The 16223-nt window shown below is 31.3% G+C and overlaps 1 protein-coding gene across 1 annotated transcript in view; it reads left to right on the top strand.

The window, feature by feature from the left end:
• Positions 1 to 16223, top strand: part of LOC140437334 (glutamate receptor ionotropic, kainate 2-like) — an 87263-nt gene that overhangs the window by 43997 nt on the left and 27043 nt on the right. The window contains exons 9-12 of the mRNA XM_072526808.1: positions 3665 to 3878; positions 9011 to 9095; positions 15775 to 15913; positions 15988 to 16125. Of these exons, the coding sequence (XP_072382909.1) occupies positions 3665 to 3878; positions 9011 to 9095; positions 15775 to 15913; positions 15988 to 16125 (576 nt within the window). The remainder of the gene's footprint in view (positions 1 to 3664; positions 3879 to 9010; positions 9096 to 15774; positions 15914 to 15987; positions 16126 to 16223) is intronic.

Below are 16223 nucleotides of genomic sequence, written 5' to 3'. Positions count from 1 at the left end.
CCTTCGAAAGTTCTTTGCCTACTTTGACTTTTGCTGTTTGGTTAAAGTAGAGATGAGTTATTATTTTTAAGTCTTTTTTGTCCATATGTTTATCTTCAACTAACTGTATAAGACGGTTGTGTCGGACCTTATCGAACGCCTTATTGTATTCAATAAAACAAACATAGAGTGGTTGGTTTACATCCATACATCTTTGCATGAGGACGTTAAATCCAAATAATGCCTCTCGTGTACCCATGGCATTCCTAAATCCAAATTGGGTTTCAGTGATGTCTTGATCCACTTTTCTGAAAATTCTTGATAGGTATACCCGTATACTACAAAAAGATTTAGATCTATATTGTTCAATTAGCGCCTGAGAAATTCTTGTTACCGATTTCAAAAACATAATTTTTGAAAATTTGCTAAAATTTTATACAAGTGATGTATACAGTTTGTATACAAGTGATACATAAAGCTGAAACTTTTTTAGAACTGTTACTTGGTTTTAGAGCTTTTAGATTTTGTATACGTAACTCAGTATTTATTTTAGATTCTAGAAACATATAACATTAAGGTAATAAAATAAAAAAAACTTTTTCTTTAAAAAATGAGAACTCCCTCTTAAAAAGTAACTGGTGCTGTTATTTTTGTCTTAAAACTATTTTTGATCTCTTGTTGCAGGATGAAGACTTGAAGAGGTGGCTTAAAGAAGGCACTTTAAATCGTTTTGAAGGGGTTGAAGTGTCAGAGGCATTTATTGAAGAAATTATTCAACATCTGAAAGGATTGAGTGAAGATTTCGATAAGTATTTTCCAAAAGAACAGCAGATTAAATATCAAACTTAATTGTGGATGAAAAACCCATTTATTTTTATTGCACGACCTTCCACCACGTCAACGAGATAATACGAAACTTTATTGAAACGACATCTGATTCATGATTGCAAAATAAATTTAAATTAATGCCATTAACGGAATTCTGGTGCAGTATAAAAGATGAATATCTTCAATTGTCGCAAAAGGCAGTGATGGTGCTTTTACCATTTGTAACCACATATATGTGCAAAACGGGGTTCTCAACTTATTTGTCGACAAAAACTAAATACCGGAATAGACTTGATGCCGAACTTGATACCAGAATTCAATTTCATCAATTAAGCCTAACATTAAGTATATTTGTGGTAATAAAAAGCAATATCACTCATCCCATTAAAATTAAAATTTAAAAGTCCTGTAAATGTTTATTTAAGTTCTTTTAAGAAATTTGATGTTAATTAATTACTTTTTAAAGAAAATAAATATTTTTTTAAATAATTGTCATTTTTGTTGCATATAATTAATAGAAAGATGCAATGCAAAAATATTACGGGTTCCTTGGATTGGACCGACTGTAAAACAAATTATTCAATTTTTCATATATATATATATATATATATATATATATATATATATATATATATAAAATTGAATAATTATGATATAATAATGAATTATGATTATGAATAATTATGATTATTATAAAATGAAAATATATATATATATATATATATATATATATATATATATATATATATATATATATATATATATATCACTACCTTCCCTCGCTCAGCCGTATCCATCTCTCTCTGTTGTCCCATTCTCCATCGTTTAGGCCTCTCTTACTCATGGCGTCATCTACTTCGTTCCTCCAGGATTTTTGGGGTCGTCCTCTTTTCCTCCTTCCTATGGGGCTCCATTTGGTTATTCTCTTTATCCATCTGCTGTCACTAGTTCTTCTTACCTGTCCATACCACTTTAGTCTTTTTTGTTCTATGTATGTTAGTATGTCTGTTTCTATTGATGTTCTTTGCTTTATTTCGTCATAACTTCTATCCATTCTTGTTACTCTGCAGCATCTTTGCAGGCATTCCATCTCTGTTGCTACTATCTTATTGCTGTTTTTCTTGTTTATGATCCAATTTTCAGTCCCACATGTCATAATACTTCGCACTAATGTTTTATAAATCTGCGTTTTTGTCTTCATATTTAGGTGTCTATCCCACCATACTGAGTTAAGTTGTCGGATTGCTGTTCTCGTTTGTCCTAATCTTTGTGTAATTTCTTCCTCTGTTGTTACCTTTTTCGTGATTATAAACCCCAGGTATTTGAATTTATCCTTTCCTTTGATTGTTACGTTGTCATCAATCTGTAGATCTTCTATGTCTTCTTCACTTGTAGATAGGTACTCTGTTTTTGCGAGGTTAATATCTAGGCCAGTCTTGGTATATTCTTCTTGTAGTTTCTTCATCATGTAGCTGAGGTCAATAATTCAATTTTAAGAGAGCTAAAATTTAGCTAAAGACTTTCCAGTAAAGTACATCTCCAACAATTAAAGTACTTTGGACATTTTTGAGCGCAAACACAAAAAACATGAAAAGACTCATTATACAAGGAAAGGTGGAAGGCCCAAATAGCGAGGAAGATCCCCAACAAGATGGATCGATCAAATTACAGGAATATGCAAAAGACACTATACATGAGTTAAAAGAAATGACCAGAGACAGAGATCTTTGGAGATAGACAATACACGACATCACGTCAACCACTACACTCCCTCCGGGGGGTCAGGATTGGATTGAAAAGAGATTGAGACAAACCAGGGGTACAGAATAATAAAACAATCAGAATGCCCACTCTGCTTGTCAAGATAATTAAGCGCTTCTCGTTCGCGCAGACTGAATCAACCATGGTTTAAACGGAATCAGTGCTGTTCAGTGAAATTTTATCTGGTGTGCATAGTGAAAAATTAACCCGGTTTAATTTATTTACGGCAACCATAGACATAATATGCAATATTTTATTAGTACTTTTACTTGAAGAATAGATTAAATTATTTCAAATTTACCAAATTATTAATCTCTAAAGATTTAAATTACAGTTCTGTCGTAGCTTGTCACAAATTTCTCAATCTGATTCTGTGTTTCCGTTATGAGGAGGCATCTGAGAGTGGGCATTCTGATTGTTATTTCTTCTGTGCCAGGAGTTCCATAATAAAAGTGACTACTAAAAAGGGTTCCATTTATCAAAAAGATTAAGAAACCCTGCACTAACGGATTGACCAAATATGTTTACGTCGTTCATTAGAAAATCTTCTAAAATAAAACACATCGATGAATAATGCAGATTTAAATCAGTTAAGTGGATATACGAATTCACAAAATTCTATGGGCCGTAAGAATTACCACCAAAGAAGTGCTCAGAAGAACGAATTGTTAATATAACCTGTTAATAACAGTAAATGTCGAAAACTAAAATGTTTTGCACACACTATGGGGTACTCCAGGTTATACTCCAGAAAAAGAATGATGGCAAGAGAGGTCCAAGAAGAAGAAAAATGGTTTGGAGCAACCATTCAAGGTTCGCATTGCCATGATGGTAGCCGACTCTAAATGAACAGGGTAGTTTAAGAAGAAGAATTTAACGTGAAAAACCTTTTTTGTTGTTCTATCAGCTTGTATTGAACTTTTAGGTTTTCACTTATTGGATTTATTTTACTAAAATTTGAAATATTGTGTATGAAAGTTATTCACACTAAATCTTTCGAAACAAATAAATAAAACCTGAAAGATTATTTTTACCTGAAATAAGTCCGTTTATCGACGTCCGATTAACAATATTTTTAATTTATGAAATGTTGTAGAATTGGAGAACCCTACTTAAGATACAGAAACGTATCTTACGAAGGAGAAGTATTGACAGGAAATAATAGATATGAAGGTTATTCCATGGATTTAATAGCAGGAATTGCAAAGATCATTGGATTTAACTTTCAGTTTGAATTGACTGAAAAATATGGAAATTGGGATGCGGCTGAAAAAAGATGGAATGGTTTAGTTGGGGAGATAATAGAGAAAGTAAGTGTATATACCAGATATTTGTAAAATAATAGTATTTAGACAGTTCTATAAAAATAAATTTTTACACTAATTTCCTGTAGTATAATTATTTTTATAGGACAAGGACAATCTCCTAACCTTTAGTGTATATATTTAGTTTATTCGCGGCATTCCGGTTAACTCCCGTTTGAGTACATGGACTATTTTACGTAAGAGAGTGGCGTGGTACAATTGTATAGTAGACTCGGAATCCGGCTAGATAATGTGTTTAAACCGAAAATAACAAAATTTAGTTTGGTAACATGTGTAAAGAAGTGTGAAGTTGTCGGCTGTATGCAATAGTGGCACAACACAAAAACTGGTAATTTTTCAAAACAGGTTTAAAGTTTGTATCCCAATAATTTTGTCTTATTTGTTTTACTACATGGATTGGGGTTTTTGGAAAAAAATTAATTTTGTTTTATTTGGGAGAGCGTTAGGTAGCCTTTAATGACTTGTAACACAGACTTTTAAAAACAACCCTTTTTGAGTTTTGCCAATATTGCATATCTTTTCTATATTTTGTCTTTCAAGACTAATTAAGGCAAAGACAAAACTGGCATTTTTTTTGTTATTCCTATCAACTGGAACAAAGGTTTAATAAAGAATATTACAAGTTACTTGAACGAGAAAATGTATTAACAACTATAAGAATGAAATAAAAAAAAGTATATATTAATAATAATAGGAAAAGGAAAAGTAATGATTAACAGTGCTTTAAATGTCGGTAGAAATCAGCTGAATTGGTGGAACACTCTTGTCTTCACAAAGGCTAGTAAGGTATGTTTTGTTCTTTTCATTTATTGACAGGCTGTCAGTGTAAGCCTTTTCTAGTTCTATAATATCCATGCTTTCTAAACCTTTCCTTGTTTTTTTTTCTTGGTGGTATCACCATCACTGATCTATTAATACTCCTCTTGTGCAAATGAAGTTTAAAAATAGTAGTGAGTACCAGAGCTTTTTTTTTACATGAATTTCACAAATATCGTTGAAATGAAAAGTATTTCCTTGGGCATATTCATTGAAAATTGTCGCTGTTTTTGTATTTAACTTTTTCAGGTCAAAAAAATCATTATGACATAATTATTTTTACACCCCACCATCCCCATATTTCCATATTTCTTTTGAAATTGCTCACTTTGAGTAACCTCTAATAATTGCTTTTTCGTATATGTCTCTTCTAAATACAAATCTTTCTCATATAGAAATTTTTTGATTTGGGATTTGTTCCAGATAGAATTCGGTATTTTTTTAATTAATCTGAAATGGTATGAAGTGTTGTCCATGACAATTTCTCTGTTTTGTTTACTCAAAAAGGCCACTATCCATATTATCATGGTAGTCTAATGACGCATCTTTAATGTATTTGGCGTATAATTATTAATGTAATGGTGTGTAGTTGATCCATCCCTTTTCTACACCGCAGTGTAAAATAATAATTATTTTACCTTTATTGGATGGTAATGCAACTAAACATTTTTTATTGTTTTTTCCTACGGTGAAAAGTCTTTCAGTCTTTTTCTACGGTGTCATGCATATCGTATCATGTTTCATCAAAATCTATATTGTTTCGTTTTATGTTTATATCCTCCATTATATTTCAAATACTCTAGTATCGCAAAGAAATTATGCTGCTTTCCACGAGTGTGTGACGTTTATCTATAGTTTTAAACTTAAAATTATTAGCTTTAAAAAAAACGTGAAGTGTGTTTGCTTAACAAGAAACGATATCTTTTCGAGTTAGGTGAAAACTTACTTGTCGAAGAGTTTCAATCGTGGAAGAAATGTTGGCTGAATACATTTTGTATATTATTGTACTTGTTGAATCAAGTAACTTTCTATTTTTCGGAACTTGCCACTATCTATTCTCTTTTTCCTTGATGTAGATGTTCCTCCTATAATGGCTTATATGGTTCAGAGTACAGTAAGTTCAGAACACAGTCCTTCATACACATTTTTCATACTTTTGACATACTATATCTTTGACATCGTTAGAGAGATTTAATATTTCGCTTGCGTTCCACATAGTCGCCCCTCATCCTCCATTTACCTACGTAATGTCTTTAATTAAAGAATGTTCACTACAGGAAGCACACATTATTTTTGGTCACAACTGTATGCAGTGATAAGTGATAATATAAAAACGTGGTATATCAATGACTCATAAACTTTCCAATTTGGGTAAAGTGATTAGCAGACTAAACATTATTCATTCTTCTTATTTCTATCTTTTATTTCATTTCTATACAAACAATTACGTTCGTAAAAGCTTAAATAACGTGTACACGTTCTAATTCAATTCCATTTATACTATATAATGTGATATAATTGTATTACAATACGAGTCATACGATATATATGAGTACAAAAATGAACAGAATCAGGTCCGTTTCTGGAAATCTACATAAGGCGTCAATTTGACATGGCAACTGTAGCAACACCATCCAGGAATTTCACCTTTACTATTAAATACCATGTAATGTGGACACACAAGGTTTATTTGTCCAATAGCAACGATTTGCTGTAAAATATATTCAACTGCCACATTGTAATTAAATGCTGCTCGATGGGGATTAAATGCAACATTTCTAAATTATTGATTTCGATTCTATCGATTCTAGGACTCGCAATGGAATTTATCTTACTCCCTGTAGTTGTGGTTCAGTGTATATTGGAACAAAAAAAAATACTGCAAATATTCATTTAACTAAATCCAAAAACATTCGATCAACTTTAACCGAAAAAAATAGGATCTGGATTTAAACATGATGTGGATATCAGATCTGCGAAATACGAAGCTTCTTCCCAGACGCACCTCAAATTTTAATACCGATTCATATCAACTTGAATAACATGGAGAGAACATGAAGGCTTTAAATACAGCACATATTTTTGAAAACCTTCCTTAGTTAGCTAGAGAGAAAGTTTCGACAATTACGTTACCGCACTGTTTTTGGTCATTTTGGCCGCAGTTGCCGACGAATACCAGCAGTAAAAAATTTCAGACCATGGACGTATAAACATAGATGGACCCAGCAATAAGATACTTTAAACACACACTGTTTTGAAGCTTCGATATTCCTGGACGAGAGGGTAAAGGGGAGTAAAACGGGTATCGATAGACTGTGATACTTCCTCAATGAGCATAGGCATGCTTGAATTTTTACTCGCGGGGATAATTATTCAGACGTTAATAATTGGAAGTAGTAACACGTTTTTATAGAAAAAATAAAATACAATTTTATTTTCTTTAAAATTAATACAATAAAATATAGTTGAGCTCAAGTTAATTTTTTAATAGGTATCAAATAATCCTACGATAAAAAAACAATTAAAAAATATACATTTGTCAAATTTAAGTACATACCTATATTTATTGATAATGTGTTAAAACATATTTTTTCAAATTGTGACAAATTTGTTTTAATACAATATGAATAGATTCCTCTTAGTAAGGGTTTCTGCTACAAAATTATTTATTGATCATTCCAAAGCTCTTGCTGGCATTTGACATAAAATTATTTGCAAATATACCTACTTATTAAAAAGTAGGCGTGAAAATGTATAAATTATTGGGAAGCTATTTACCGAACAGAAATATTAAAGTAAAAATGGTAAATAGACATAATAGAAGACGTTGGTATAGAAATAAATTTTTATTGATTGCGAAATAAAACAGTCTTAGTAAGAACGCTTCTTATGCGCACGGTGTTAGCATCTAAAGTAGTCCTCGTTTCATGATGAATTCCAATTTTAAAATATTTCTCAAGAACCAATTTTAAAACTTGCATAGAGTGACCATCGATTGCATCTTCATCATACATATGGTCACCAAAATGCTCATAGATTGATTTTGGGACATTTTGTATTTTTTTATTAATAAGGTTTTTAACTAGTCTGTTGTAGATATTTATAGTTTTATTAAAAAATCTGAAATATTTTTCAGCTTCCTTACAAGTTTAAATAACCAAAAAGGATGCTTTTGAAAGGTTTTTATACTGTTTTCTCTGTTGAAGTTTGGAGTAAGTTTCATCATTAATCAATATTATTTGGAAACCTACATAGAAAAATAAATGAGTTTTATTCATTTCACTAATTTATTTGAATTCATGAGAAATATTAAATTAAAAAGCTACTAAACAGATCTTTTTAATCAGATGATGTCTACTTACAATTTAAAAATGTCTATACTAATTTCATGAACTAATATCTTGTTCAATACATTAATGAATATGAATAAACCCAATGGTACGCCTATGAAAGACATATTTTAAAATGTAAACACACAGGCTTCCTCAGTTCCTCATCTTAAATAATGTAAACAAACAGTACTTACAAATTAAATGAGACATTGGGATGTAAATATTTCGTTTTTTTTTTTTGCAAATGCAAAACTGTAGCACCATTATTATAATTTGTTTATTTCACTATTTACAAATATCACTTAAAATACAGCCAAAATATCGAAAAACAACTTTTCCTCATCTTGGGTAAAAAGTAAACAAACATGGACATGGCATGGAACAGCATTTGAAGTTTGACGTAGAGCCATAAGACAGAGAAATGTAAACACCGTTGCCATTAATAAATAGGTTTCAGTGCTTCTACATATAAAATAATTGGTTGATATCTGTTATACGCTATTATTAAATCATATGCACACTATGTGCACACTTGATGTTTTAATTACAATTAAATATATTAATATAAGTAATAAATTATTATTTTGGTTTGATAGCACCTGTAGAGTATAAAATAAATATAGTAATATTTTCAGCGATACGTGAATAAGATATTTTAATAAAAAAATGTGACAACATTTGAAGGTGCTGAGAATGTGACCTAGTCAAATAATTTTAGCTTCACATTTTTATGTAAATAACTGAGTCCATCTGTGTTTATACGCCCATGTTTCAGACCATAACTTCAGAAATTAAAGCCTGGAAAACAATATACATTTACAAAATACCGACCGTGAAAATCGACATTCTGTTCGTTTAGGTTTGATGAATCGATTTTAATGGAAAAAGTTGACTTTGAATAAGAAATATTAAACTTAAACAACAACTTAATTAACTGTATACTATTGATAACTATTGCGTTTTTTATAGAGAGCGCATCTGGCAATATGCGATTTGACTATTACCCCAGAAAGAAGAGAAGTAGTAGATTTTAGCATGCCTTTTATGACTTTAGGTAAGTTTTTTTTTTCAAGATCTAATAAGTTGTCTTTTAATGCATTTCTGACACGTCAATATAAGTAGGTAAAATTATTTATTGTTTTATAAATCAAGTTATAGTTCTATATACTTAAATGTAAAAGTGGAGATAAGAATTAAAAATTTGTCAGTATAATTTTTTATTCCAATTCGATTGTAATATAATTGTTGTCGTTGCTGATTATTATGCTATCCTTAAAATAGATATAAATACTAGCAGATTGAGATAGTGACTACTACAAAAACTTTCTGTACAACCAATTATTTCGTTGTTTCTAGTCAGCTTAGATCTGAAATATATCGATCTTTACCAAAAATACATTTATAAATTAAAATTTATAAATGTATAAATTAAAAATTAAACTAAATAATTTAAAAAGTATATTAAACAACCGATAATTTGCAGCGTATACACAAACTGGACACAAAGTACACGCGATAGAGATGAATGGGAGCGTTCAAGGGAGGCTTACATTCATCAGCGGACAAACTTATAAATAGATTAATAATGATAATATTGAACAGAATAAAAGAAATACTTAACCACCTCGAGATCGATAAAATTTAATTACTAACACAGTAATGGGAAAAATAATTTCACTAATTAAATATTAAGTAAAATAAACTAAAAATCTTGTATATATTCAACAGTCAAGAGTTCTTTGAATTAGTTGCGTAATCTGTCGCTAGGTAAAATTGTAAATAGAGACCGCTAGATTTTTCAAACAAACAAATATTGTAAAGAATGATAAATGCTAAGATATGCCTCCTCCTCTTCTTCTTCTTCTTCTTCTAGTTCCATGACTGTTATCAATCGTTGGATATGATATTGACTACGATATTTGCTGCCGTGACTTTATTGCTGGCAGCTGCTCTAAATTATGATGTAGTCGATTTTCCGTACCATTGTCTTAGGTTTTTTAGCCATGATGCTCTTCTTCTACGAGAATCACGTTTACCTTTTATCATTCCCTGAATAATGAGATAAAAAAGTTTATATTTTTAGGTTCTGTGTGGCTTTGTGTGAGAAGGTCTCTGGTTGAGTACAAAATAAACAACTAATCGAATCCTAGCATGCGACATAGCAAATAAAAGAGGCGGATATAGCGAATATATTAAGATATAACAAACAAACAAGGCGACTACCAAAAGGGCACTACACAGTAGTGCACGAAAAATTGTTGTGCAAATCGTTGAGGGCACGAAATTTTAATAACTAATATATTTAGCAAAAAAAAACAATTAAAACTTTCACGGCTAATGTTGGTTATTATATTATATTAATAAAAATAAGAATTTAACCATTAACCATTTTGTAAATAAGAATACCTTATCTCTTTGGATATTTCAATACTAATCTTCGCGTTTAATCACTTTATTAGAAAACCTGGAATTCATATCCGAAGGTACCATTCGTTGCAAGATAATTAGGATGGAATTTCCCAGATTTTTAATAATATAATGGGTATAAATATGCCGGCTTTGGCCACGTGCCTCGTTTGTTCAGCTAATATTCGAAACTTAACTTGAAAGGGTGAAGTTATTACGAACGAAAACAATTTTTTTGATTAGTACGTTTTTTGAAACGTACCTTTCGCTCGTGCTCGTTTTGTTGGATTGTTTGTGATGGCTTCAACATCATCAAGTGTTACACCGGTACTGTTGCGTACAGTAAGTAAGTCTATCTATTCACCAAGAGAGAAGACTATTGTCCTGAATGTTCACGATGCTCTGGTTTCTCAAAATCCCACAAACACTGTTCTCAACATAGTCGAAAGTTGTGCCAACATGACTGGCGTAGGAGAGTCAACTATATATAGATTCCTATCAGAAAGAAAAAACACGGTATAGCTAACTCAAACACAAACGAACAGTTAAAGAGAGGGAAAAAGCCTATTGAAATTGATGAATTTGCCAAAAATGATATTCGCAGGAAAATTCATCGATTTTTTTTCAAAAAAGAAATACCAAACCTAAACAAAATTTTACAAGAAGATAGAGACGACCCGGACTAAATTGTGGCTAGTTCTGACTAGTTTTAAAAGAATTAAATTTCTGGTGGGAGAAATCAGACCGAAAATCACTTTTGATTGACCGGGAGGAGATAATATGTTGGAGAATAAATGATCTAAGATCCATACGAAAATTCCGGGCTGAAAGAAGGCCCATCTTCTACCAGGATGAAACGTGGGTAAACTCAGGTCATACTCAAAAATTTGGTCAGATAAAAATATATTAAGCTCCAGGCAAGCCTTTATGGACGGTTGGTCTACTGGTATCTCCCCACCTTCTGGTAAAGGCAGTAGATTAATAATTTCTCACATTGGCAGTGAAAAAGGATTTGTTAAGCATTTTTTGTTGGAATTTCAGTCCAAAATCACAAAAGACTATCACGGGGAGATGACAGCTGATGTTTTCGAAGAGTATTTTGAGCAGATGATTGAACACATACCACCAAATTCAATTATAGTATTAGATAATGCACCTTATCATTCACGACTAGTAGACTTCCAACGACTGCGTGGAAGAAACTGACTGATTCTTGACTGGCTGCGGATTAAGTATCTGCCTTACGAAGATGGAATGGTAAAAGCAGAACTTTTAAAAATTGCCCGGCAACACAAATCTAAATTCAAGAAATACGTAGTTGACAAAATTGCGGAAAGGCGAAATATCACAGTCCTTAGACTTCCACCCTACCACTGCGAAATAAATCCAATTGAACTCATTTGGGCACAAATGAAAAGTTATGTGGCCAGAAAGACATGTAATAGAAGAAGAACAAAAAATGTGGGATCTTGATAACATAATTGGTGCGACCGTAGAGACACAACCGCTAATTATTAACCCTCAAGACGACTCGGATTCCGAAGTTGATCCTATTTATTTTGAATTTGAATAGTTTTCTAATCGTAATTATATAAGGTAAGTAATAGTAGTTGTAATCGTAAGGTATTAAAGGGAAAAGGCACAAAATGTCGCCTGCCAAAATGTTCAATGTGTTTTAAATGTATCCATTTTTTTTTCAAATCCTGAGAAAACTAAAAAACATTTTTAAAAAATTTAAAGGCAGAATGAAATATTTATTAGAATAAATAAAAAGTTTCTTTTGCATGCAATATTTTCAATTAAAAATTATACTATATTTTCTCTTTTGTTTTCACCCCTGTTACATAACACATTAAAATAAACATTGTAGAAGTTTTCAGGGACTTTCTTCCCTCAGTAATAATGTAATCTTTCATTCTGCGTTTAAATTTTTCAAAAATATTTATTAGTTTTCTCCGGATTCGAAAATAATGGATACATTAAAACACATTGGAAATTTTGCCAGGCGACATTTGGCGCCTTTCCCCCTTAATTAATAAAATGTATCTTTTACAAATAGCAAGAAACTTTTTATTTTTGAATAAAATAAATAAGTTTAATTAAAAAATACAATTTACATAAGTACAATTTAAAAAATATATTTATTTAGTTCAAATAAATGTTTCATTCATATACTCTACGACACTGGTCGGTCATCGGTAACCATTCAAAATACCCTCGTAATAGGATTGTAAGGTATTGTATTCCTTCAGATACAAGGTGGGTTAGTCGAAAACATCTTAAACCGTCAGTTTCAGGTTGGTTTGTACTATTATATCGTATTACATATTCTCTCTGTATTTCAGTTCTCTAATTAGGGTTAAACTTGTAGTGAGCTATCGACAAATTGTGAACCGATTGTAGGTTAGTAATGTAAATAACAGTAAAGTGCACGTGACCGCATAATTAGGATAAAAAATACCAAAAAAAGTTATTAAAAAAGAAAAAAATAATAAATACGAAAATAAACAAAAACGTGCCTTAATTATTACAAAATTAATATTTTTAATCGGTTATCATTATTATACCTATCCGAAAACAAACAACGAAGCGGTGTCGTTATGTATTATGTAAGAGTGATACACGCTCTAAATCATTTAAAGACAATACACATTATTTTATAAATTTTCCAAAGCCTTTTTATAACCCGAAAGTTATTAGCGAGAATCGGATTTACAATATTAAATATATTATATATTAACAAAATTAATAGCTTTTAAGTAGTTTAAAATATTTGTGAATGAACAATTTGCACCAAGTGCTTTCTCTAAGTTTATTGAGATACCATAATTGATTCTTGCTGTGGAGAAAACTGGACAGTCTACAACAACATGTTTCACCGAGAGTTTAGCGTTACACTGCTCACATTTTGGTTCGGATTCTTTAGTAATTAAGAACTTGTGCGTGGCACTGTTATGACCTAATCTAAGACGACTTATTGTCACTTGATCCCTTCTTTTAGTAGGGAAACATCTCCATGGTTTAATGTCCGGTTTAATATTCCGAAGATTGGACACTGAAAATTCCCACCGGTTTTGCCACTCACTTAGGATCCGCGATTTGATAACACTTGAAACATCACTAGCTATCACGTATTTCACAGTACTAGAGTCAACTGAATTGACGGCTTCACGCGTACACTTATCTGCTTCTTTATTACCTCTAATACCATTATGTGATGGAATCCAAATAAAGATTACCTCCTATTGTAATAGCCGTTGATATTCCACTGTATTAATTTATTGAAGTCTATTTTATTAAATAAATTTATTTAATGATTGGTTTGTGAGCAGTCACAGTCTGTATCGGATACTAGGTCGTGTGGAATTTGCATCTGTAAGTGTTTTAGAAGAATTTTTCTTAATTTGGTATTTCGTGTCTTTGTAGATCTGTCGTGAGTATAGGGATATATTTTGCTTAACATATCGATGAGAGCTGTAAAGTTGTTTGTATAATTTTCAACGGTAGTAAGTGGATCGGGTGAATTCTTTATGTTGTCGAATAGGTCTTTTATCTGAACATAGCTAAAAATAAATAGTGGTGACTGCTGGTTTATGAATGCTTCTAGAGATTTACCTTTATTTTGTTTTTTCTTAGGATTAAATGGTATTTCTGCTGGACTGATAAACTTCGGTTTATTAGTGGTATCATTGGAAGGCGGAGAAGGACTTAAAATATCGTCAATAGTTCTTTTTGATATGTTCTGTGGAGATTCAATTTTCATATGTAAGGTAGTTGTTTCGTTCGCAGTTTGTTTTATATTTAGTTGATTTTCTGTAGTTGGGGTGTCTGTTTGACTTGAAGTAGATGTCGGTGTGATGGTTGATATTTCTGGAGGGCTACATGTTGAGATTTCTTTTACTGTGGTTGGAGAAGTAGGATTTGGGTTTGGATTGATAGGGTTTTTGCAGTTAGTTGCCCATTTTGTTTACAGTTGTAACACGTTAGGTTGCCGCTTGATAAAAAGATTCTATATGAAGTATTATCGTAATTAATTAAAAATGATTCTGGAATTGTGAGATCTGTTGGGCTGATAAAGATTTGTCTCCTAAAGCTCATTATATGATTAAATTCGGGTAATGGTGCACCAATTTTTAAAAGGGACATTGTAGATAGAATAACAAGCCCCATGGATTCAAGTTCTTTCATTAATACATCATGAGGAATGGATGGACAAACATTAGAGAGAATGATTCTTTCGGAGGGAGTTATATACCGTCGAGCTTGTATAATCTGGTTATTAACTTCAATCTTGCCGTAATTTTCATTCATGAATTTTTCTACGATATTTTCAGATGATAAATATAAACATATTTTACTGTTTATTAATCTAGAGCAGAATAGCATATTTTTTGGATGGATGATTTCTCCCAGGGGGAGGAGGTAATCTTGTATTTTCGCATCTTCAATGAAACTAAAAATGATAGCTTGCCGTTTTGACGGAAATTTTTGTTGTGTTAGTGCGGTATAGTAACTTCTTTGTGTAGAATTATCCATTTGAAAATTGCCTGGTAAATTTATTTCATTGATTTGCGACATATTCGTTGATGTTTAAACATTTCTAAAGACGGACCTGTCCGCCACCAGAAAAAAACCGGCCGGAAATACAGGTCAATGGTAATTAAATGTTTTTGTTTATCGTCAAGCAAATATGGATATGAAAATTTTCAATGATGTTAAATACGTACTAATTATATATTTCCGATGAAATTTACAGTAAAACTGTACTTACAGACTAGCAAAAGTGAGTTCCTCACTAAATTACTTTAAAAATTCTGAGAAGTTTTGTTTATAGGTCGATAACACATTATCACGTTCGAGTTTACAATCGAAATCTCCAAAGCCTTTATTTCTTTCTAAACAACGTTATTTCTTTATTAGATAAAAAATATTGATTTAATAAATATTTCTTTATGATAAACCAGTCACATATGACGTATAATAGACATTATACGCCATTTATCTGAAAATTATATATTGTCAATATATTTAAAACCCTATCTCCAAACGATCCTCAATTTTTTCATTATTTCAAATATTTAATATTTATTTAATTTTATATAGAAACACTAACAATTATATTGCAAAAGACGTGGCTGAATAATGAACATTATAAAACCTGCTACGGAGATAGTAGTAGTTTTTGTGCATAGGTGGCGGTGGGGTTTTCATTACTTAGAGACAGACAGAATAAGCAAATTATAATATCGATGATAAAAATAGGTGAAATAAACAAGTTTTCTCATAAAATTTATATAATTAAACTTTCATAAAAATGTATGTTTTAGGTATAAGTATAATGCATAAAGCTCCTACTAAAGAAGACGTCAGCATATTTGGATTTCTTGACCCTTTCTCTCCCATCGTATGGATATACACTGCTACGCTATATTTGGTTATTTCTATCGTACTATTTTTCATATCGAGGTAAGCGTCCTAATTTAAATGAAAAACTGAATTAATGCTGTTAATATACGACATTAACATCCAACTCATTTTAGAATGACTCCCGGTGACTGGGAAAATCCCCATCCATGTGAAGACAATCCAGAAGAATTGGAAAATATTTGGGATATTCGAAACTGTCTTTGGCTTACACTCGGATCGATAATGACTCAGGGATGTGATATTCTACCAAAGTAAGTATAATAATTCCAAAATTTTTAATATAGTGCAGATACACATTTGAAATAATTTTCAGAAGGTATTAGAAGATTAGAATTAATTTGACTGCATC

Source organism: Diabrotica undecimpunctata, chromosome 3 (assembly GCF_040954645.1).
Source record: "Diabrotica undecimpunctata isolate CICGRU chromosome 3, icDiaUnde3, whole genome shotgun sequence".
Classification (NCBI taxonomy): Eukaryota; Metazoa; Arthropoda; class Insecta; order Coleoptera; family Chrysomelidae; genus Diabrotica; species Diabrotica undecimpunctata.
The sequence above is the reverse complement of the archived record's forward strand: the minus strand, read 5'-3'. Positions and strand labels throughout refer to the sequence as shown.